Below are 23,795 nucleotides of genomic sequence, written 5' to 3' on the forward strand. Positions count from 1 at the left end.
AAAATGTTTGATGGTTCGGTGATCACACCCCAATATCTTAGCAACTTCAAGAGTGCTGCATCTCTCTGACTTTTTAAAATTTTTGACTTTTCAGTCAGTTAAATCTCTTTTTTGGCCCATTTTGCCTGAGGAAAAGAAGCTAATAATTATGCACACCTTGATATAAGGTATAGATCTCCTTAGGCCACACCCACCCACATTATACAAATACACATCACCTGATAAGCTTACATCCACTAAGCATTCAAGTTTATACCGCTTGGAGGTGGAAAATATGGATGAAAATGATATGGTCAAAATACTCATTTGCCTAATAATTGTGCACAGTGTGGGAAGGCCATGTGATAAATTGCTGCTGCTCTTTCTGAAAGACAATTTCTGAAGATTTTCATTTGGAAAGAGAATCAGCTGATGTGACACACAACAATCTTGCAGATTGGTGCCTGCCTCCAGAATGACACAAAACAGCCTCTGCAGGAAGGCTGCATGTTGCATTGGTTGGACGCTCTTTTGGAAAGGTGAACTTTGGAAGAGATAAGTGGACAGGAGAGGAGACTCAAGTTTGTGGGACCCAAGCGAACAAGAAGCTGTGGAGTGTCTCAGGAGGTGGAGGCCCTGGGAGGCCTTATGCAGGCAACATGTGAGCTGGGGAGGTACTGCGTTGCAGTTCTGCATTAGCTGTTCCCCACTAGCTGTGTTCTGCTTAAAGATTAGCATGGGGAGCCAGTATTGTGATCATAAGCAAGGTAATCACATAGGCACTTCACTAACGACTGCAAGAACTTAAAAATATAATTCCAAATTTGAGGACCACCTGTATATATTTACAGGGGTATAGCTTCTGTTCTAATGGCAGAATGTGAAGAGGAACCAAAAGCTTCTTGATGAGGATTAAAGATGAGAATGTGATGTTGGTTGGAAACTCAACATTAAAAAACCTGAATCATGGCATCCGGTCTCATTACTTCCTGGCAAATAGAAGAAGTGGAAGCAGTGACAGATTTTATTTTCTTGGACTCTTAAGATCACTGCAGTGACTGTAATTAAATTAATTAAAAGAAATTAAAAGACTCTTGCTCCTTGGGAGGAAAGTTATGGCAAAGCTAGGCAGAATATTAAAAAGCAGAGACATCAGCTTGCCAACAAAGGTATGTATATAGTTTTCTCAGTAGTAATGCATGGACCATAAGGAAGAGGAAGCCTGAACGATTGATACTTTTGAACTGTGGTGCTGGAGTAGACTCAAGAGTCCCTTGGACTGCAAGGAGATCAAATCAGTCTTTGGAAGGACAGATGCTGAAGTTCAAATACTTTTGCCACCTAATGAGAAGAGAGGATTCATTGGACCCTGATGTTGGGAAAGATTGAAGGCAAAAGGAGAAGGGCACAGCAGAGGATGAGATGATTAGTGTTATCAACACAATGAATTTCAGCAAACTCAGGTAGATGGTGGAGGACAGGTCTATGGGGTTGTGAAGAGTCGGAGACAATTTAGCGACTGAACAACAATAATAAGTGGGATATTGTTATTGGTACTTTGTTTGTAGTTATGTTAAAGGGGAGTTAAAGCACATTATGAATTTGGTTAATTGTATATTATGCATAATTTTTATTTAGAATATGATTATTGTAACTATAATCCTGTATTTAGCTCTGGGAAGTGGGGGGGGGGAAGTGGGTGGGTTTGGGGTGGGAGGGATTTGGGGATATATTGTAAAATTTTGTTTTTGTAAAACTCTTTAATAAAAAAAACAATAATAATTTCTGTGGGGAAAAAGGTCATAACATGGAGAACAATTGTACATATTCCTAAAGCATCTGCAATATTTCTGAAAATAAATCATAATTAGAAGCAAAAAGGCATTTGTTGTCTTTACAGCTGTGTGATGTCATAAAATTTTTCCAAGGCATGGATATTTTCCCATTTCATACAGTATTCTGCAATGTGAGCTACTCTATTATATACTGTTTTGTGCACCTAGCAAGGTACAATAATCACACCAGAAAAGTAAAACATGTTTCATTTCAACTTTAAACCAAATTTGATATCATTGCAAAAATATAATTACAAAATGACATAAATATATCTGCCATGTTACCACAACTTAATGAAAACAATGTTCACAATAAGGATTTGTTCATTAAATACATATTGAAACACTAATAACTAGCCTTCTGTCAAAATAGTCCATTAATGAAATTATGTTAGGATTACAGTAGTTCAAACTTGATTGTTATAAAATAGTTTTCATTCTTGTATGAAGATGCCATCAAAAAACTGATACCAGATAAAGCTGTCAAATTAAATATTGTTTTAAAAGCAATGTTTTTCAATGAAATTATGTACAAATTAAATCCTTATGAATTATTTAAAAAGTGCATGCATTGTTCACATATTTCCTACAATTATAAACTATTAAGTCAAAAGCAGCTAAAGGCAACAATGTTGGGCACACTTCCAAGTTAGTTCAGTAATATCTGTTGAATTAAATATGGATAAACATTAATATCAGACATTCAATATTTTTATGAGTCACAGAAGTTGTTGCTACTATGGTACTATTTTTCTTATAAATACAGGTAATATGTAGATGAGATTTTACAGATTAGGAGGAAATGTATTGCCTTAATTTTACTACATAAAAAGATTAATAAAATGCCTTGTTAGAATTAGCGTGGTATGTCATTAGAGTAACGTGTCTAACAGCCATCGTTGCCTTCTTTGACCTAATTAGTTCCAAGATGTCTGGGGAGTGTGACTCCTCCATAGCTGTACTGATTAATAATTATAAATTCAGAGTACCAAGTTGTGGAAAATCAATATGCATTTCTCCACTTCATAATTACCTGCTTTGATACATACGTACTCTAAATTAACAGTAATTTCTAATGCCAGGGGCAGACAAAGCCCGGGTAATAGTTTCAATTAAAAGAGTAAGAGTTTTCTCATGTCATTATATTTTCTTAATCAGGCAGGTGACTATGGAGATTCTCAGTCATCTAGGTCATGGTTATCCCAAAAGTGTTTTTTCAAAAGGCAACTGGACTTTGGTTTTTTTCTTGAAGACATTTCTCTTCTCATCCAAGCAGCTGAAAAAGCAAAATGTCTTCAAGAAAATAAAAATAAAAAGTCCTGTGGCCTTTTGAAAAAGCGCTTTTGAGATTTATCAGGGAGGGCAAATTACTGAGCTAAAATTCCCTCCCCTTCCCCCCTTTTTTGAAACTCTAATAATCCATTTTATTAAATGGCTGATTTCAGTGGTATTTTTTGTTGTGAAACAAAGCTTTTAAGCCCTGCATATAAAATGATGGTGCTCATTCAGTCGTGTCTGTCTCGTGGCGATCCTATGGACCAGGTCTTTCCGCATCTTCCGATCTTGCACCACCTGCTTCTTTGCTTACTACCCCTTTGCTTGCATACCGTACTAAAACCTCCCTGAAATCTACTGAGAGCTTCACCCGTCAAAAACCTACTACCTGGATTGATCTGGAAGTGAATCAAGTCCTTTTTTAAAAGTAGGGTTAGGTTTCATTCTAGATTTTATTTATTTGCCACCGGCAGTTCAAAAGATGTGCATTTTTTGTTATTTTAATCCCATTACTAGAAATCAGGACTCTAAACCGCTGAACTGAAACCACGATTGAAGCAGCCTGTTAACTAAGAAAAGAGCCTTGGTGGAGCAGTGGGCTAATGCCTCCTTAAGTAACACCAGCTGCCTGCAATTAGTGCAGGTTCGAGTCCCACCAGGCTCAAGGTTGACTCAGCCTTCCAAAGTAGGTAAAATGAGGACCCAGATTGTTGGGGGCAATTAAGCTGACTTTGTAATAATGCCGCTTGGGGGGTGTATGAAAGCCCTAATAAGCAGGCATATACATAGAATGAAGGCTACTGCTAAGCTTGTAAGCCGCCCTGAGTCTTCGGAGAAGGGTGGGATATAAATGGAATTAAAATAAAAAAATAAATAAATAAAATGATGGTCTACAACTCTTTTTCAGATTTCTGGTCGTGGTCTGCCATGTATGAACCATACTCCACAGAGAATCAGCTTAACCTCTGTTTCAGATTTGGCCAATTTATTCATTTATTTTATTTATTTTATTACATTTATATACCGCCCTTTCCCGAAGGCCTCAGGGCGGCTTACAGGGTGATTAAAAGCAAAAATACAAAAGTTAAAAACAAATTTTAAAAAAAAATTATATATATAAAAATTTATATTATATATCGCTTAACCCCTGATCTCTTGTTGCTCTGCTGCAAGAACGGGCGCTTCCAGGCCCCCCACCCCTCCAGTTCCTGCCCTCTGAATCCCACCAGAGTCTCTTTATTCCGCTTCCCACCACGGGGAGCTCGGCCAACCTCCCTCGCCAATACGAATTTCTCGGTCTTCAAGTTTTCAAAAGACATAAAAGGAGAGAGCCGGTTTCCGCCAGTCCTTCCGGAACAAAACGGTCCCGGAGAAGCAGGAACGCGCTCCTCCCTTCCCCTCCTCCTCTCTGAAGCGCCTTACCTCCTCTCATCTCCTCAGGCAACGCGCTCCGACTGCCCCGGATGTTGACCAGTGGCTGGGACGCGCACGCGCACAAACACACACGCAAAACCCCACAGCGCCCAGCCCCTCCGTCCCCCGGCTGGAGGAAAATTCATAGACCACCACAGAGGGTAGAGTCGCCCATAACCTGCGCCTACTTTGAGCCTCGAAGACGATTAGTCCGCTCCAGAACTGATGTTACAGCCTCTACCAGGGGTAGGCAACCTCGGCTCTTTCATGGACTCATGGACTTCAACTCCCAGAATTCCTGAGCCAGCCATGGCTGGCTCAGGAATTCTGGGAGTTGAAGTCCATGAGTCCATGAAAGAGCCGAGGTTGCCTTACCCCAGGCCTATACAAATGTTGTTCCAGTATTGTTAGCTAGTGATTATAGGAGCAGACTGATACGCTGAGAATTTTAGCCAGAAAGAGCTGAACTGTATGGAAAGCAGGGAATTTCCCATGAAAAACTCTCTTTGGAAGTTCATAAGGCCCTTCATGCCTGTGACCGCGGAGCGGGCAGAGAACAAAAGGATTAGACTGAGATGTTAGCTCAGGAGTCTTCAAACTTGGCCCTTTTATGACTTGTGGACTTCAGCTCCCAGAATTCCTCAGCCAGGCACACTGGCTGAGGAATTCTGGGAGCTGAAGTTCACAAGTCATAAAAGGGCCAAGTTTGAAGACCCCTGTGTTAGCTCTTAGGGATCCATAGATTTCGACAATATCAGGTTTGCGAAATCCATTCTTATTTTTTTTTATTTATTTTTTTTGCGGTAATCTCCACGGGGCAACCGAAACCAACCAACCAACCAACCAACAGAAATAAACCCGGAAGCTAAGCTCAACTGCCGGTAACTCTAGCAATCTTCAAAATGGACGGAAAATCACGTGCCTTTTTTTCCTCCGGAAGTAGACGTGGCCGGCTTCTTTGGGCGTGTGATGATTGGTAGTTGCCGGCCGTTTCGGGTGGTTTCCCGCAAAGAATGAAGCGGCGAAAGCCGGAGCCCCGGAGAGGGGCTGTGCTGGTGCGCCTGTTGCTTTGGGGGCTCCTGGAAGCCGAGACGGCCGCGGGCGGGGACAGCAGGTCCCTCCCGCAGTTTAGCGACGACGTGTCTTTCCGAGTCAACTGGCCGGGCAGAGAATTCATCCTGGTGGGTGGCTGGTTGGAGAAGGGAATTTTCAACGAGAACTGGAAGGACCCGGGGAGTTAAGGGGGCGAGAGGCGGGAAAAGAGACCAATATATGGGGAAGCGGGGAGTGCCAGGCCGGGACTGGCCAGTTAGCAGATTTTCGTAAGATTGCTCGATCTGAATTGAAGGAAGAACTAACGGACGACCGACCGCCAGGTTGTCTCAAAAGAGAGACCGCGGCTTTTAACTCTTTGCTGTTCCCTTGCACTGTAGTCGTTCGTGCTTTGCTACTTCAGATTTGGTAGTTGTAGGTAGGCTTTTGCCTTTTTTTTACCCTGAAAACTCGAAACGTTGCTTGGTAACTAACACTGGTTGGTTCTTCTAGAATATTGCTCGGCAGTAGTCTTTCTTCCTTTTGCTAATGAGTCAACGTGGCTGGGCTGTCTTTCCTTTTTTGAAAGAGACGGTGATTGATCTGTCCGTGGTTGTCAGTTCCTGTACCTAATGGAGCCTTTGTGTGCCAAGACACTTTCTCACACCAAAGGCGAGCTTGTTTCTTCTACTGAGAGTCATCTGACTGTTTACTCCAGCGTTTCCCAACCTTAGGAACTTGAAGATGCGTGGACTTCAACTCCCAGAATTCCCCAGCCAGCATAGCTGGCTGGGGAATTCTGGGAGTTGAAGTCCACGCATCTTCAAGTTCCTAAGGTTGGGAAACGCTGGTTTACTCATATGGATATGGTGGACCACTCAGTACCGGACAGCCTCTATGTCTGTGCAACACTAAATGAAATTGGATGACTGGTGTGATCCAGCAGGGTTGCGCTTTACCCTTGAAGTTGCTATTCTCCTGCCAAAAATTCTACAATTTTTTAAAAAGTCCATCCTAGTTGTCTTGAATTGAAGAAAACTATTAGACCCTAAGTATGCTTAAGTATGCTTGAATTTTCACAGCTCTGGAAACAATAGCAAAATGGGAAGTTACTTGTGGTTAGGGCACAGGTCTGCAACCCGCAGCTCCGGAGCCGCATGCGGCTCTTTCAGCCGTCTCCTGCGGCTCCCAGTCTTCTGCTATGTGTAGTTCATAAAACTGGGACTAAAAAAGTTCAACCAATCAATTCAAATATGCAGGGTAGGTGCATATCTCGCCTTGGCTCCACTCTTCAGTCAAACCCTGTTCTGCACATGTGTGCATGTACGCGCATGCACACATATTTTTGCGGCTCCCAGTTTTTCCTTTTGTGAGGGAACCGGTTCCGAGTGGCTCTTTCACTGTTTCAGGTTGCTGACCCCTGGGTTAGGGAATGGAAAGCTGATGATGACATAGGAAGCAGATGTTCATATTCCATCTCTTTTCTCTTTTCATTTATCTGAACCCAGATCGCTGTGTTTCAGTTTGTATCGTGGCAGTGGTACAGCTTTTAATGTTAGAATGGTTACTGTTTGTCATCAAGTTGTGAAAAAGCCATATGTCAAAGATTTGAAGAAGAAATTGGGCAAAATATATACATTAAATTTCAGAAATATAGATTTTGCATAATTTACTACAAATGTTTGTTTCCAATATTAGAGTTTACAATAAAAGCAATTGTGCACTAGTTACTTGTATGATCTTTGAATCTTTTTCCAATTAATTTTGACCAGCGAATTATAATCAGTTTCCTTTGATATCAATGGAACTTAACTATGATTGTGTCTTATGTGAATGAGCCCTCATTCACTTACTTTCATTAAAAGTGAGTTGCATGTTTCTAACTCTAAAAAACATCTAAGTTTCTAACTAAGACTGCATTGTTTCAGTTCTGACTCAGAAGAGATGCTTCCAAATGTCAAGGAGCATGAATCTTCCACCTATCGGTAATTCACTGCAGCCACTGCATTCTGGAAACATGTTTTGTTAATGTGCCCAAACTTTGCATCCCTATTCTTTCCTGTTCCAAAAGATCTCTTCTGAATCAAAACTGAAACACTATGCAGCTAGAATTGACCTTTTCGATAACCATGGAATATAAATGCTAGCAGGTATTTGAGAATGTGTCATAGGGTAGCTTGCATTTTGGTTCTGACAAGCTGTTTGTGCTTTGAAAGAATTGTTTTCTCTGAGTGGCAAGGCATATTTTAAGTAGGCTAATTTAGTTTGATAGCTCCCAAACAAACTTTTTCAGACAAGCTTTGTTAGAAATGACAAGTGCTAATTTGTTTGTTTCCATTTATTTATTTATATTCCACCTTTCTTTTTACAAATAACTCAAGATGGTGAACATATCCAACATAGCTTTCTCCTATTTTTCCTACAGCAACCCTGTCAGGTGGATTGGGCTGAGAGTGAGTGGCCCAAATAATTGTCAAGAGATAGATTAGGAAAAAAAAATGTAAGTCATTAAGGAAATAAGGCTGATTTGGTAAATCAAAACTAGCTCAAAAGGTCATTAAAAGCTAAAGTTCAACATTTCCTCTTTGCCATTTTAGACTGACCAAACCTGGATCTTTTCCAGATGTGATGAACAATTTTCACAATTCTTCGCTAGTGGGCCATACACCTAAAGGTTATGCAGTTTGAGGAGGGTTTTAGACCAGTGTTTCTCAGCTTCAGCAACTTTAAGAAATGTGGACTTCAACTCCCAGAATTCTCCAGCTATTATTAAGGTTGATAAACATTATACTTTGACTGATTGTGTGCCATCAAGTTGCCAACTCTTAACACCACATAGATAAACTTTTACTTTCATAAGAGTGTTACAGAGAATACTTTGGTTTACGCTACTCTGATCTTTGTAGTTATAGATAATTCAAAGTATTTTAATATCTTTTCCAAGCTCTTCAGGCTACTTTTATCAAGTACTAACTAGTCTGCAGCATATTTTTTGACCACTTGTTTCTTAACTGATGATGGTTGAACGTGACAAGCAGAAAAAACATTTCATTAGACTATGAATATTGGTTAAATAAGGGGTTTTTTTTACCCATGGAGAATAAGATGGATTATTCACCATCCTTTGCGAGTATATCATTTTTAGAGCAGAATTACATTTTCCATAATTGGTGAGATAAGTGGCACTAAGTTATGTATTTCTAAAAATATCTTTCAAGGTCTATGATTACATGGCTTCTGCTTTGTTACAGTGCTAAATTGCTACAGGGCAAGGTGTACACATAGAAACAACGCTATGGAGAAAACTATGCAAAGAATACAGTAAGAGCAAACAAACACAGTATACAATTTATGTGGGTAGGCTGTAAATTAGTAAAAAAAAAACCATAATTTCCTCTGCAGAAAGGAGTGCCTGAACCTCCAGAGAATTATGTTTGATAAGTGTTGAAGATTCTCAGATATGTGGACCAATTACGTATCATTGTATAAAAAGATAAATGTTGCTATGAGTAGCCGTGATACCTGCTTTCAGACTGTGGGAACTGGCGAATCATCCTCTGTGCAGCTGAGAGCATACCATGCCACTATTATTCAAGCACTAAAAACTTTTTTTTTCAAAAGCCTATTTTGTAATTGTTATATTTATAAATAATCATTTTTATGTGATTAGGAAAAATGTCCTTTTAACTTCTCTACTCATGGGGTAGAAAGGGAGCTTGCTTTAAAATTTCATTCATAAACATGACACTGCCTGCGTCTTAATCAAACGGTTTATTGAACAATGGTGTTTTCTGTAGACTCAAATATTATATATTCTTTGCAGTAGCAAATCAGCAAGTTCATTTTTATCTACCAAAGGCCCACTTCCTTCTTAGTAATGTTTGTTTCTGTATTTCTTCCACCTTAAGCCTACTGCTGGGGTTCTATACAAAGAAGATTATTACGTCATTATGACAACAGCAGATAAAGAAAAATACAAGTGCATTCTTCCAGTATTAGCTAATGGAGATGAGGCAAGTTATTCTATACCAATTATAGAAAACTAACAATAAGTGTTGCATAAAATATTTCAGATGCACAGAAGGAATTAAATCCAATACAATAGCATGGCTCTTTAATTGCTGTGAATTATTAGCATGTTAGCTAGGTATGTAACAACATAGGGATGTTTAAATTGATAATTGGCAAAAGATATCTTGTGTTAAAAATTAAATACGCAACATAAAATGCGCTTGTTGAATTTGAGTATTGTCTTGAAAGAGTGTATCTTTTAAGAGCCATCTATATTCCAAATTCTTTTGGAGAATGATTTAATTTGTGATATAAAATAATCTTATAAAATTGGCTCAATACATTAATTAAATAGACTTTGTCATACCTGTTACTAGCATGTTTTTATTTACATTAGGCTACTGAGATATCAAATAAAATACTTGGACAAATAAGCAATATTATGCTGATAATTTAATCTAGCTGTTAATTTTTTTGATATTAGGAAATAATATTTTTATAGATGGTTCTATAAAGGGTGAGCCTCTACAGTATTGGTCAGGGATGTCAAACTCGCGACTATTTCCCCATTGCCGGCATGACGCACCCGGCCCATGGGCCGGCAGTTTGACATACCTGGTATAGGTCACAACATGGTCACAAAAGGCATGTATTAACTTACTAAAGATTTATGCTTTAAAAACTATCCTGCAAAATTCAAAAGCAGTTTAATTCAGGGAAGATATGACTGGTGTTTATATGGAAAAGATGCTCATAAATTCTTCTTCAGATAGTTTAATGGTTCTTTAGATCCTGTTCAATTTCTTTAATTTGAATTGAAGAAATTCAGATTGAATCCTGTTCAGTTTTTGAGAAAGTCTACAGTATTATGTTGCATTAATAATATGAGTATAAGTATTAACTATCTGATAAATATGAAAGCAGGTTTGGGCCTTGGGTTTATAAATTCTTGATTTATTTTCTAGTAATTTGTTTTTTCTGTTAATTTTTAGAAATGTAATAAAATAAATACAGATAGTACATATACAATTAATAAATTTGCTAATCTGAATTCATTTGAAATAATAATGCAATCTAATTATTTTTATTTTAGGAGGAGGAAAAAGATTATAAAGGGCCAAGCCCAGCTGAACTTTTGGAACCTCTGTTCAAGCAAAGTAGTTGCTCTTATAGAGTATGTTTACTTTGGTTTGAGATAAGTAGTTCTAAATCCCAAGTAAATTGAGCTAAACACTTGTAAATTTGATATGCTACATAGAAATTTTTATTACTTTCCTGTGGAGTTTTTTAGAATAGCTTTTATTTTAAAAATGTACATATATATTAAGAAAAACACTCAGAGAAAGAGATATAGTAAATGTGAAAGAGAAAAGAAAGAAATAAGAGACAAAAAGGGCATAGAAAAGAAGAAAAAGAAAATAGAAGATCAGGAAATATGAAAAGAAATATAAAAAGATCTTCCAATCTTGGCAACTATACAGTTATACATATAATCATAATCAAATCTAAGTTTACATCATATTTCCTTTCTTTCTGTAACCTATTATTTGTAATCGTCAATACCCTAGGACATTTTCTTTTTTATGGAAAAAGTCCATGTAAGGTTTTCAGGCATTTATGAATGTCAGTAATGGCCTTTCCTTAACAAAGAAGTCAGTTTGGCCATCTTGGCAAGTTCTGACAATTTCACCAACCATTCCTCCATGATGGATAGTGCAGAATCTTTGCATCTTTGTGCATATAATAGTCTCACCTCAGGAATTATATATTAAAATAATCTTCCATGACTCTTTTCTAGCTGTATTCATTCATAAGCCCTGAAATGAAAACTTCCAGCTGCAATTGAATATTAATCTTTAAAATCCTTTGTATTCCTGTGTGTCTTTGAATCTAAAATCATTTAGCTTTCACATGTTCCATCAAGCATGATACAATATCCCTTCATGTTGTTCCCATTTACAACATACATTTGGAATGACTTTTTACACTCTAGATCAGGCATGTCAAACTCGCGACATCGCGTGACATATCGCAACTTTTTCCCCATTGCCTGCAATGGGGTGGGCGTGGTTTCAGCATGACGCATCCGGCCCATGGGCCAGCAGTTTGACATGCCTGTTCTAGATCATTTCTATGGCATTATTTGCCAATAATATCTCATTTTATAACAATTCTCTTTTAAGAGCATAGCATAATATAAATAGTCAACCCTTTCAAATTGTTAATTTGACTCTAAAATCAGAATATATGTGTCAATTCATGGAATATATTTTTAGATTGAATCATACTGGACTTACGAAGTTTGTCATGGTAAACACATTCGTCAGTATCACGAAGAGAAAGAAACTGGGCAGGTATGTATAATTTCATCCTCAAATATATTAAAGAATATTAAACCAGCATTTTTGTACTAAAATTTGGATCCTAACTTATTACTTTAACAAAGATTAAATCATTGGAGGAGAAGTGATGGTTATGAAAATAAATGAAAATGTCTTTCTTGTTTATAGAAAATAAATATTCAAGAATATTATCTTGGAAATATGCTGAGAAAGAGCCCACCACTAGATCCAGGTGGGTTACTTTGTTTTTAAGTGCTAATGAATAAAATAGGAAGCGTGGCCCGTGTTACGCTGTTATTCCGCGAGCTGCACTGGCTGCTGGTTTGCTTTGGCATGCAATTCAAGGTGTTGGTTACCACCTTTAAAGCCATGCAGGCTAACTGAGGAACTGTCTGACCCCAATGGGATTGGGCTGCCCCATTTATGCCAGCAGAAGGGGCATGCTTCGGTCAAGGAATTTTGGCTGGCAGGGTCCAGAAGAGCCTTTTCTGCCATGGTGCCGGTTCTTTGGAACATCTTGCCCCTCAAGGTGAAATCCGCTTCCATCCTTCTGACCATCCATTAGGGCTCAAAGACCTGGCTCTGCAAGTTGACTGGAGTCCCAACAAGAGTGTATCATGCTGGAGATGGCTGACAGATTAAGTGAAGACTGCACCTCCCCACCCCATGTACCCTGCTTTCTTCCTCCCTATCTTTTTAATTGTAATCTTCATCAGTATTAGAACTATTTATTCTTAATGGTTTTACTGGCTTTTATTGTTGTAAGCCACCCAGAGTTGCCTCGAGAGATGGGCAGCAAACAAATCAAATAAATAAATAGCCATTATGACTTAATCATGAAAGAAAGTACTAAGAGTAAAGCTTAAAGAATACACCTTCTCTAATTCTCAGTGAAAATGTGGTTCCAGTAGAAGTTGATTACCGCTTTTTTTCATTTTATCATATAGGTAGTCTTCAACTTACAACTGTTACTGAGCCTGGAATTACAGTAGTAAATCGTGGTGATTGTTAAGCAGTCACTACATGACTGAATCTGATTTTACAACCTTTTTTCAATAGTCATTAAGTAAACACGATGGTTGCTAAACAAAAACTGCAGTCGTTAACTGAACCCATTTTTCCAGTGGGTGTGGTTTGCCAGGAACTGAAAGTAAACACTGGAAACCCACAAAAAAAACACCAAAAAACACTGTCACATGACTGCAGAATGCTGCAAAAAGGTCATAAATGCAAGCCAGTTGCCAAGTACCCCAAATGTGATCACATGACTGCACAGGCGGTTGGAACTGGCACTTTGAAAATGGATCTCAAGTAGTTCTGAAAAGGTCCATTCTAACTTTGAATGGTTGCTAAGAGAGGACTATTTGTATGATGATGTTATGTTGCTATTTGATTCCTTGCTTAGAAAGAATTAGTTACACGATAGCATGAGGGATAATTTATTTAGCATATGGCATATCATACATGGACTAGCAATATAAATTAACATTTCAACTAGATTAGTAGAATCCAATAAAATATAAATGTCAAAAAGATCTGTGTTCAAGTATCAATGTCTGGGCCAGGGGTGTCAAACACAACATCATGTGACTTGTCGCGATGTATCACAACTTTTTTTCCATTGCTGGCAATGAGGTGGGCATGGTTTTGCCATAACGCATCTGGCCCAGAGGCCAGCAGTTTGACACCCCTGGTCTAGGCCATCTAAACATTGAAGGGTAGCATTGTTTATATTTTTTTAAAAAATCAGATACTGGACCAATATATACATGCCCTCAGCTTATAATCAGTAACGATGTGATCTACAGTTTGACATGGGACCCCACAACCACACTGAGGGGAGGACACTATGCCCCATTTATAGAGTCCCGGCATACACCATGTGAGATGTGAATTCGATTCAGCATTGTCCATTGCTGACATGGCACTTTTTTGTGGGGCCATTTATGTCTTCCTATAACTGGGCATTCAGTGAGCTATTTGGCTTTCCATTGGGAATTGATGTTAACTTTGTTGGGCAGATGTTGTAAAGCTGGTGGTGCTGTGTGGCTCAGAACAGGATGCCAGCAAATTGACGTGGTTTTAATACATCCATTTATAATCCTCATGGTGTCATTGAGTCTAACTTCCTAGTATAGCAGCTGTTAAGCCAAACGGGCACAGTATCTCCTCTAAACAGCAGCTTGGAGTAGCTTACAGGTTATAAAACAAATAGAAGAATAATATATTGAAGTATTAAAACCATACAAAATAAACATTTAAAATTATACAGAAACCAAAACTAAGAGAGATGTGTAGGATTTTGTGCACACTACTATATTATATCTAATATATATGAGAGCCAGTTTGGTCTAGTGGCTAAGGCAGGGGTCGGCAACCTCGGCTCTTTTATGACTCGTGGACTTCAACTCCCAGAATTCCTGAGCCAGCATAGCTGGCTCAGGAATTCTGGGAGTTGAAGTCCACGAGTCATAAAAGAGCCGAGGTTGCCGATCCATGGGCTAAGGCATCAGACTAGAAAGCAAGCAACCATGAGTTCAAGTCCCATCTTAGCCTGAAAGACAGCTGGGTGACCTTGGGTCAGTCCCTCTCTTTTTCTGCCCAACTCACTTTTTGTTTAACGTTTTATGAAAATGCCCATTCATGCATTTGCACTTTTCCATACTTATTGAATCAAATCAAGATCCTCAAACCTATAACTAACAATTTATCTTTGAATAGCTTTGCCATCTTATTCCATACTGACTCAGTCAAATATTAGAATTGTGCTAAAAGAAAACCTTTATTTCAAAAGATTTAGTTTTCTGGTATAGAGAAATGAAAACACAGGTATTGGCTACTGATGGTAAGCAGAGGTGTTTTTTTTCTCAATATTTTCCAGATCAAGAAGAAAATGAAATTGAAAAAGATACAGAAAAAGAGGCAAGTGAGAAATCTGGAATTTCACTTATACTATTGCTTGCTTTTTTTTTTAGTAATTCATATCTGCTCTTAAATTTCTATAGTTCCACTTTTTATGGTGGTTAATGCATGCTTGCCTTTCTTGTAGCATAAGATACAAGATCATACTGACAAATGTGGTTTTGTTTATTTATTCGGTTTGATTCCACCCAGCTCCAAATAACTCTGGGCAGCTTACAATATACTAGATATTACTAAAACCAATGTAATAAGAAGAAACAAACGACAAAACCAAACTAGACCAGAAGAAAAAGAACGAGATGGTAAAGCCATCTGACCACCATCAACATGCAGCAAAGGGGGTTCCAGCTGGCCTAGCCCAAGGCCTGGAAGAATAGTGAGGTCTTTGTAGTCCTCCAGGCGCCAACAAGATGGGAGCCTTGTTACAGAAAATGCTGTCAAAAATTTATTAATAAGTAAATAAATCTCTTAGTCTTTTTGACTATATTCAGACCATTTGGTTTTCTATATGGTGAAGGACTATTTCTATCACTTTCCAAGATGATGCTTATGTTTCTCTATGTTTTACAAATCTAGATTCCGACAAAAAATATAGAAGGACAGATGACCCCATATTTTCCTGTAGGAATGGGAAATGGCACACCTTGTAGCCTGAGACAAAACCTTCCCAGATCAAGCAGAATGATGTATGTCTGCCACCCAGAAGCAAAGCATGAGATACTTTCTGTGGCTGAAGTCACTACATGTGAATATGAAGTGGTTATTTTGACTCCTTTGTTATGCAGCCATCCTAAATATAGGTAAGGGATTGAGATAACAGCTATCATTGTAGGCTAGAGTTAAAGTAAAATGTTCTATAACTCTTTTTTTTAAAAATTCCATTTATATCCCGCCCTTCTCCGAAGACTCAGGGCGGCTTACAAGCTTAGCAGTAGCCTTCATTCTATGTATATGCCTGCTTATTAGGGCTTTCACACACACACACCCCCAAGCGGCATTATTACAAAGTCAGCTTATTGCCCCCAACAATCTGGGTCCTCATTTTACCTACCTTGGAAGGATGGAAGGCTGAGTCAACCTTGAGCCTGGTGGGATGCGAACCTGCACTAATTGCAGGCAGCTGGTGTTACTTAAGGAGGCATTAGCCCACTGCGCCACCAAAAATTTTTAAATTCTTATCATTAGTTCTTAGTGGTATTTCCATATTATTGTCTCAAAGGTGCTTTTTAAAGGGGCAACTGGACTTTCTTGTTTTTCCTTGAAGAGATTTCGCTTCTCATCCAAGACGCTTTTTCAGCTCTGACTGCATGGTGGGGAATGACCAGCTGTCTGCAAGGAAAATTAATCCTTCCGTTCCCCACATCCAGTCAGAGCTGAAGAAGCTTCTTGGATGAGAAGCGAAATGTCTTCAAAGAAAAACAAGGAAGTCCAGTTGCCTCCTGAAAAAGCACTTTTGAGATAACCGTGACCTAGATCAGCGTTTCCCAACCTTAGGAACTTGAAGATGCGTGGACTTCAACTCCCAGAATTCCCCAGCCAGCAGGACATTTTAGCTTTTAAAAAAAATTGCACTCCCAAGCTGTGATTTAAAACATGTGATTCCTATGTGATATTTTTCTGTGATCACCAATGTATGCCAAATTCATACATATCAGTAGAAATCTTAGGTACCTATAGCATTATACTAAAATACCACCTCAACACAAAATACTCTGGATGGACTTAGGTGCATTTTCTTTCTACTTTATCTGAATATGCATTACATTGTGAGCCATCGCATAATGTGAGTTTTGAAAAGCTTAGTATAAACTTTTCTTATTCTTTGAACAGATTCAGAGCTTCCCCCGTGAATGACATATTTTGCCAGTCACTACCAGGATCACCACTTAAACCCCATAAATTGGAACATCTAGAACAGCAGCAAGAAATGATGAAGATGCCATTTAGAAGAGCCAAGGAGGTTGGCAACTGGGAGTGTGGGCACTGATGTCACAATTGGGGCATAAACTGCAACCACTCTCTATCATATCTGGCTTTTTTGTTACTATATGTGTAAATACTATTTTTTTAAAAAAGAAAACATTTAGAAAGCTGTTCAACTCCAGATGACTTTAGGTGGCAAATAACAAAAAATATGAAAATAATTAATCAAGAAAAGTACAGTAATTAACTTGGGGGGAATAATCCATATCCTTGCTCACATACTATTAATTAGCAACCATTGAGCCTCATAAACCCCTTTTAAATCAGTTCTGAATCTTCCTGTCTTTGACATCAGTGGATGACCTAATATTTTCAAAGAGGGAGAAGGCTTCTCTATTGCTGTATGTCATGCTTGCTCTTATATACCTCTCAGACAAAATAAAAGTTATTTTTTCTGTTTGTATGCATTAAGTTACTATATAGAAGCAAAGAAGATTGTGAAATTGACACATTAATATTATTACATTAGAGCAGCCATGGCTTTGTTGCCTGGATATAACAGAAATTTTAAACAAACATAGCTGGAGAGCATTAGATAAAAAAAAAAGCATTCAGGTTTAGAACACTGCATACCTTAAATTTTTCCTTGCATTTATATATTGTAATTTGGTCACTGAAATTAGTATTTTATGTAATTAAGACTATAGTCTGAGTGCAGCATGTTGTAGATATTTTGTGGTAGAGGCTGAGGATGCTGATTAAGGCTCAACTGGCATTAATCTTAATGTACATGGTAAGGAAACATCAGTTGTCTTTAAATCTTAATAATTTTAATTTGCAGGAAGAAATTAATTCAGCAAAAGAAGAAAAATTTTCCTCCTTCCACAAGCCAGTTGCTGTTGGAACCTCCCAGCTCTTAACCGTTGGAACAACACACATTTCCAAACTGACAGATGAACAGCTGATTAAAGAATTTCTTAGTGGGTCTTATTGCTTCCATGGGGTGAGAAACACAATTTATGAATGGTTTTTTACATATATTTTTATATCATTTGCAGGATTTATATAAAATTCAGTTGGATATGGAAGTATTTTTCTATATCTCGAAACAGATTTTATGAGGCTTATACATATCTGTTTCTGAAAGAATTATAATACTTTAAAAATAGCCCTGATGAGAGTCTCAAACAGGTTCCACTCATATTTTTGTTACCTTCAGTGTACAATTTCATTAAAAAATATCCAAACTTTATAAATGTGTATTCAGTTTGTGTATGGATCACATTTTCCCTGAAATTTCAGAATGTAGCTCTCAAAAACCTTTCTCCTTGCTGTAATTTTTCCAAATTTAAGGAATTCTTGGGATCAGCCTGCGAAAAGACAACTCATAGGGTTTTTATTCATATCATAATCAAGGATAAAAGGCTATTGAACTCTCTACCAAATGGATTCAGATGGACTCAGTCAGATAATTAGGCACCCCTATTCATTTAATACGTCTAAAAATAACTTAAATCCCCTCCCAATTTTTCTGCTTTCAGAGCAATGTATTGTTTTATTTCCTAATTGCTTTACCCTTCTGAGATTAATTTTCTCTTTGCCAATAACATGTCACTTTTACTAATATAAATGTGTCCCTGTCCTAAAAGGTAGTTGCTGCTAATTTCCCCAAAAGGTTAATTAAGGGCTTTAATTAAAACTCAGCTGGCAACCTTTCATGGTTAACATAATCTTGGTGTTCTGTTTGGTGTCTTCTACTCTTCTTCTTCCAGGCATCTGCACTGGAGAGAAAAATCCCTTGCTGTACTTTTCTCTTCCCTGCATAATGATTTCGGTGCCGTCTTCTCTTTGGGGATCTTGAACAATCCAGGAATCTTGAGCCGCTAAGGCTGCTTAGGTCCAATTTTGCCTGGAAGGCATTTTATCCTTTCCTCTCATTCCAACTGCAGTTGCTTCCTACTAGATTACAGCCCTATCTCTGTGAGAGAGACAGAGTATGTAATAAATCTAGTTTGGTTTTATTTTCCTCAGCTTTTTTCCAGGCTCATCTGATCAGCACAGTGCAGTTTGTATGTCTAGAAAATTGTCAGGAAAAGAATGTCCAGAGGCTGTTTATGCCTATCTTCTCCATTTTGTCACATATATTTTGTGGGAAATAACTTTCACTCTTAAATTATTCTCATTCGTACTACAGAGAATTGGGCATATATAGGTGTCAAGCATTAGAACACCCATTCTGAGTTCCAAATGAAACTTCTCTTGAGTTCATAATGCTTTTCTGCATATGAATAGGGAAAGGGAGAGGGAATAGTTAACTTAAATCTTAACGAAAACAATATATGAGTTGGAAATGAATGTATTGCATACATTTTTTTACTATCCCAAGAGCTTATAATCTCATGATATTCAATTTTAATGCATGTTTCAAAATAAAACTAGAATTTTGCAATACAGAAAGTGAATTATCAGATGGAGTAGAGGGAATTATTTAAGCAATGCTGTCTGTCAGACTAGAATAAATACTAATCACTCTAGTTCTTATGGTGACCAATCTATTTCTGGGCCTTACAACTTGGGGCCTGAACTATATAAGTACAGCAGGCTGTGTAATTTCAATCTTGTTAATTTGCATATTTTGTACAAATAATTGTAAAACTGTTGTAAAGAAATCTCATCACAAGCCTAGAAATCACCTTTCCACCCTTTATCTCAAAACCTTTTGCAAAGCACATTTCATAGAGTAAAATTGTCTAAGCTTCCAGAACTGAGCAAACTGGAAATTGTGGCTTATTTAATTTCAATTTGGGCTAGGCACCTGGCTAGAAACCAGGAAAGTGTAAGTTCTAGTCTTGCTTTAGGCATGAACCCCAGCTAGGTGACTTTGGACCAATCACTCTCTCTGAGTCCAACCAAGCCACCTCATATGGTTGTTGTTGTGGGGAAAATAGGAGAAGAAAGGAGTACTAGGTATGTTTATCACCTTGAGTTATTTATAAAAATAATAAGGGTGAAATAAAAATACATAAAATATATTAATTGTTGTGCTACTGAATTTTACTCTCTCTAAATATTATAAACGTGCTTCTCTTTCAGGGTGTTGGCTGGTGGAGGTATGAATTCTGTTATGGCAAGTATGTGCATCAGTATCACAAGGTATATAAATCACTGCTAGTCTGTTCCACTAGATGGCTACATGTTCCTGTTTTTGTTTATAAAGAATTTGAAAGTACAGATTTAAAATTTATGAATTAACTATTGGGCTGTATAGAGATGAAACACAGGAAGTCACCTAGCACTGTATTAGATCTTTGGCCCATCTAATGCAGCATTCTGCCCTGCATGTAGAGTTCAGCACTACATGCAGGTAACTGCCTGGCTTGGAACTCAAAATGGACAGGAACATTCATTTGTTACCCCTCCTTTCTCCCCTCCCTTTTTTGTCTTTTTTTAATTTCCTCCCAAGGAGTCAGGGAAGGGGAAGGTAGTATATTATTCCTATTTTTAATCTATTTTTTATTGTACATAGTATCTTTTCTTCTCCCATCTCAAAATCTTTTCAGGACTGTTTTGGCCAGAAATACGAAAGGTTTTTGAGAATATTTTCCCTTTCATTTCTGTCCCATTTCAGATTTTCTCTTTTTATCCCCACCTGCATTAATCCTCTCTCTGGGCATTCTCCTCAGAATGAAATGAAGCCAAGAGCAACATCTCGCTCATCCCCAACCTATATAAACTGAGAGCAGTTATTTCGGGTCTCAGAGAGAAATCTTTACAACCTGCCTACCCTGGGACCTATTACATGCAAAACACATGCAGCTGCATCAAGCTATAACTGTATGAGGTTCATGCTATAATAAAAATGAACCAATATTCAGTTACGTGCCTTGGTCTGTCTCCGATATTGTCCACCCAGGATGGACATGACAGTAGCTAGGCATTAAAGTAATGTAACATTTAGGTGGTTAGAGATGCTACTTTAATTTTACCTCATAATGCTGTAAATGCTAAGAATGGACTGTTGGATACTTGCCATCAAGGGTTTTTTTCAGTTTGTTATGATGGGGGTGTCCAAGCATACTTAATAGTTCTTATTGCTCAAGAGGAAATGAATAGTATGACTTAAAGTCTCCTATTACACTACCTATTCCTGGATCCTCCTTCCTGTCTTCATTCGGCTCACAACTAAGAATAGCAGAACATGCTCATCAAGACATAACTAAGGATAAACAAAGGAAAAACAGACTGTTATAGTTCGTTAAAACCATTGCCATTTAAATATAATGGGGAAATGCTAGCTGAAGCCTATTGGGTTCATATGGGTATTTTTACCATATGGAAACAGTCATAATATTGATTATTGTCTACTTTAGAATTTCTGTTTAGGGTGGTATAAAATACAGAATTATGCATAAATTTTTAAAGTACTAAGAAAATATGTTACTTATTTTAGGATAAAGAAAATGGCAAAACTACTATAGTTGTGGGCACATGGAACAAAGAGGAACACCTTGAATGGGCACAAAAGAATGTGGCTAGAACATATCACCAGAAAGATGATGACCTGCAAACAGTCAAGTATGCACTATTTGGTTCTAAAATGATGACTTAGAAAGAAGGTTGCTGCTTTGTTGTAGTATTTTTAATAATAAGTATAGAGTGCAGCTGATTTTTAAGACCCAGTTTTAGTATCCAACCTGAGCTGGAATCTTCAATGTTTCATGATATTGTATCTCATGCTTTTAAATTTTTAGATGATACTAAGCCAGAAAAATATTTTATCAGCCCACCTATAGATGGATGGATGGGTAATTGCTGGTGACTGCCTTTCTAAGAAATGCTGGTTGTAAAGATGGATTGTATATTATATTCTTTTGTACTGAAGACATATTTGGAATAAACAAAAATAATTGAATTTTGAATGCAACGTATCTATATGTGCCAAATATTGTATAGTTTTCTGATATTCAACTCTAGTTGACAGTTTTTGTATATTTTATAGTAATTGTATAGAAGGCAAATATGAAAGGTCTAAGCTTTCAACCTTACGCAGTGAGTTTTAAATGTAATTATTGGAATCAGAGTCTAAGTTGTAACTTTCCTGACAGAATGGTGTCTCACTACTATGGCAATGGAGATGTTTGTGACTTAACTGACAAACCTCGACAAGTGACGGTGAGATTGAAGTGAGTTACACTTAAACAGTTTGTACTGACTAATTGAGCTGTATTTGTTTCCTAAGGAAAAGGTGCCTGGACCCTTAAAGTGTCCCTGTTTTCCTTTACTAATTATTAGCCACAATCCATGTTTATCTCTTACAAGTAATTTGAGAATTACCTGCAAGGCAAGTGCTAGCACTGAGGACATTAACTAGTTGGGTAATAAAAATGTTTGCAAGAAAACAACCAAGCTAAAAAAAAACCATTCAATCCTGAGCTACAGTTATTCGCTTCTAAATACCAGGTTCACTGGGAAATGTTATCTAAAAGCATAATTCTTTGCTCTATTGCAGCAAGACTTGCATCATCTTTAGAGATGATTCATAGGCCAAATATACCAACTGAAAATCTTGGAGCTTAAAGAACCATTTCCTTAATCTATTTTGTCTACTAACAAACTTCCCTGTTTTAAGGTGCAAAGAATCTGACTCTCCTCATGCAGTAACTATATATATGGTGGAGCCTCATTCCTGCCAGTATATTCTTGGGGTATGTGTTTTTGAAATCTTGATCTAAACTATGTTGATTTCTAGGAGAAAAATCTCCCATGGAAAATGTATTTCACCTAGAGAAACACAAAAGTTCTGCTACTAAACTTGTAATTTTTCATTAATATATATATTAAAGGACCAAATGCCTTCTGTAATATGACACAGTGCATTTTTCTAGAGAATTAGGAATTGAGTGAAGTGACAACAATGTGGCATAGATATCAGATGTGTAGTATAATGCTTTCCCATAAGTTTTTTTATTGTTAAAAGCCTCTGTGATTTAAGTACATTTCAAATTGGATGAAACTTTCAGGTTTGCTTAGGACATTTAATATCAAATCTCATGACAAAAATGTTGGCAAGGCAAAGTGATTTAAAAAAATACTGCAATTAGACTACACATACCCCAAAATTAAAGATAGCATTAGTTTAAATTATTGTAATAATTTGGAGAAAGACTGAGAGACAGGGCAAAGAAATGCTACCCATGAAATGGTCAAATAAGCGAGGGCATAGCCCATAGCTGCATAATGGGACTAAGAAGGGACCCTTCCTAGCTTCTCGAGATATGAAGGAGATAGAATGAGATTTGTATGTTCAGACTTGCAAGATTCTGTAAATATAGCCTTACAAGTAGAATTAGCCTGTCTGGTCATGTTTCCTATCTTGTGCGCCCAGGAAAGCTGATAGATTTTTTTTTATTTTTGCAAAAATGCATTTTATCCCAAATAAAGTATTTAAATGTTAAAAATATTGGGCACAATTCAGCCAGATCTTTAAGATCTTTGCAGACTCAATTAAAATGTAGTTTTGAGTAAGGATTTAACTTTTTCTAGAATCTTGTTGAAAAAACATAAGGTGTCCAAAAGGTTTGATATTCTGATTGCATGGTTATCTTCAAATACAGCACTATCCTTTTGTAACTCCAGAGCATTAGTTTTATGACCACTAAGCCCATTGTAACCTTTTGGTCACAGTTGCTTGATTTGATTTTTTTCATGGCTTAGTTTGCTCAATTGCATTGTGACTAACATCTTTGTAAACTTTTTTTCTTTCCAGGTAGAGTCACCAGTTATCTGTAAAATTCTGGATACAGCAGATGAATATGGACTGCTTTCTGTGCCAAGTTAATGATATGGTAAATTATTAGACATTCAGAACCACAAAGCTGAAGGAAAAGTACACCTGCAGTTCTCCTTGTGAACCAATGTGAAAAAAGTGCAGAGTCACAAGAATTCACCAGCAGACAGAAGGAAAAAAAGCTATTGTGAATTATTTTGTGAATATTATATGTATATAAGAGACTATTGATAAACTTTTAAAAATTAAAAAATATATAATCTTGGACACTTTCAT

At 37.4% G+C, this 23,795-nt stretch overlaps 2 protein-coding genes across 4 annotated transcripts in view; one reads left to right on the forward strand and one right to left on the reverse strand.

Moving 5' to 3' along the window:
- Positions 1-4,538, reverse strand: part of ASB3 (ankyrin repeat and SOCS box containing 3) — a 65,163-nt gene extending 60,625 nt beyond the window's left edge. Inside the window, exon 1 of the mRNA XM_083350100.1 lies at positions 4,512-4,538. The gene's annotated coding sequence lies outside the window, so the exon portion shown is untranslated. The remainder of the gene's footprint in view (positions 1-4,511) is intronic.
- A 914-nt stretch (positions 4,539-5,452) lies between these two features.
- Positions 5,453-23,784, forward strand: ERLEC1 (endoplasmic reticulum lectin 1). Of its 3 annotated transcripts, none has more exons than XM_083367930.1 (14): positions 5,453-5,683; positions 9,443-9,547; positions 10,639-10,719; positions 11,822-11,899; positions 12,056-12,119; positions 14,769-14,809; positions 15,386-15,609; positions 16,640-16,769; positions 17,574-17,735; positions 19,826-19,885; positions 21,183-21,307; positions 21,838-21,915; positions 22,362-22,437; positions 23,499-23,784. In XM_083367930.1, the coding sequence occupies exons 1-14, from the start codon at positions 5,516-5,518 to the stop codon at positions 23,568-23,570; spliced, it is 1,464 nt and encodes a 487-aa protein (XP_083224056.1). In that variant the 5' UTR covers positions 5,453-5,515; the 3' UTR covers positions 23,571-23,784. The 3 variants fall into 3 exon arrangements, with proteins under 3 accessions (XP_083224056.1, XP_083224057.1, XP_083224058.1); XM_083367931.1 differs by lacking the exon at positions 5,453-5,683 and adding an exon at positions 7,934-8,308; XM_083367932.1 differs by lacking the exon at positions 5,453-5,683 and adding an exon at positions 8,810-8,855.
- The last annotated feature ends 11 nt before the right edge of the window (positions 23,785-23,795 follow it).

Source organism: Vipera ursinii (assembly GCF_947247035.1).
Source record: "Vipera ursinii genome assembly, chromosome: 1".
Lineage (NCBI taxonomy): Eukaryota > Metazoa > Chordata > Lepidosauria > Squamata > Viperidae > Vipera > Vipera ursinii.

What these genes read in the sequence shown, in the direction of transcription:
- ERLEC1 (XM_083367930.1), top strand. Translation starts at nt 5,516, where the DNA reads ATGAAGCGGCGAAAGCCGGAGCCCCGGAGAGGGGCTGTGCTGGTGCGC. An exon ending in CAAGTGACGGTGAGATTGAA is followed by an intron (nt 21,916 to 22,361) that starts GTGAGTTACACT and finishes CCCTGTTTTAAG; the next exon opens with GTGCAAAGAATCTGACTCTC. An exon ending in CCTGCCAGTATATTCTTGGG is followed by an intron (nt 22,438 to 23,498) that starts GTATGTGTTTTT and finishes TTTTCTTTCCAG; the next exon opens with GTAGAGTCACCAGTTATCTG.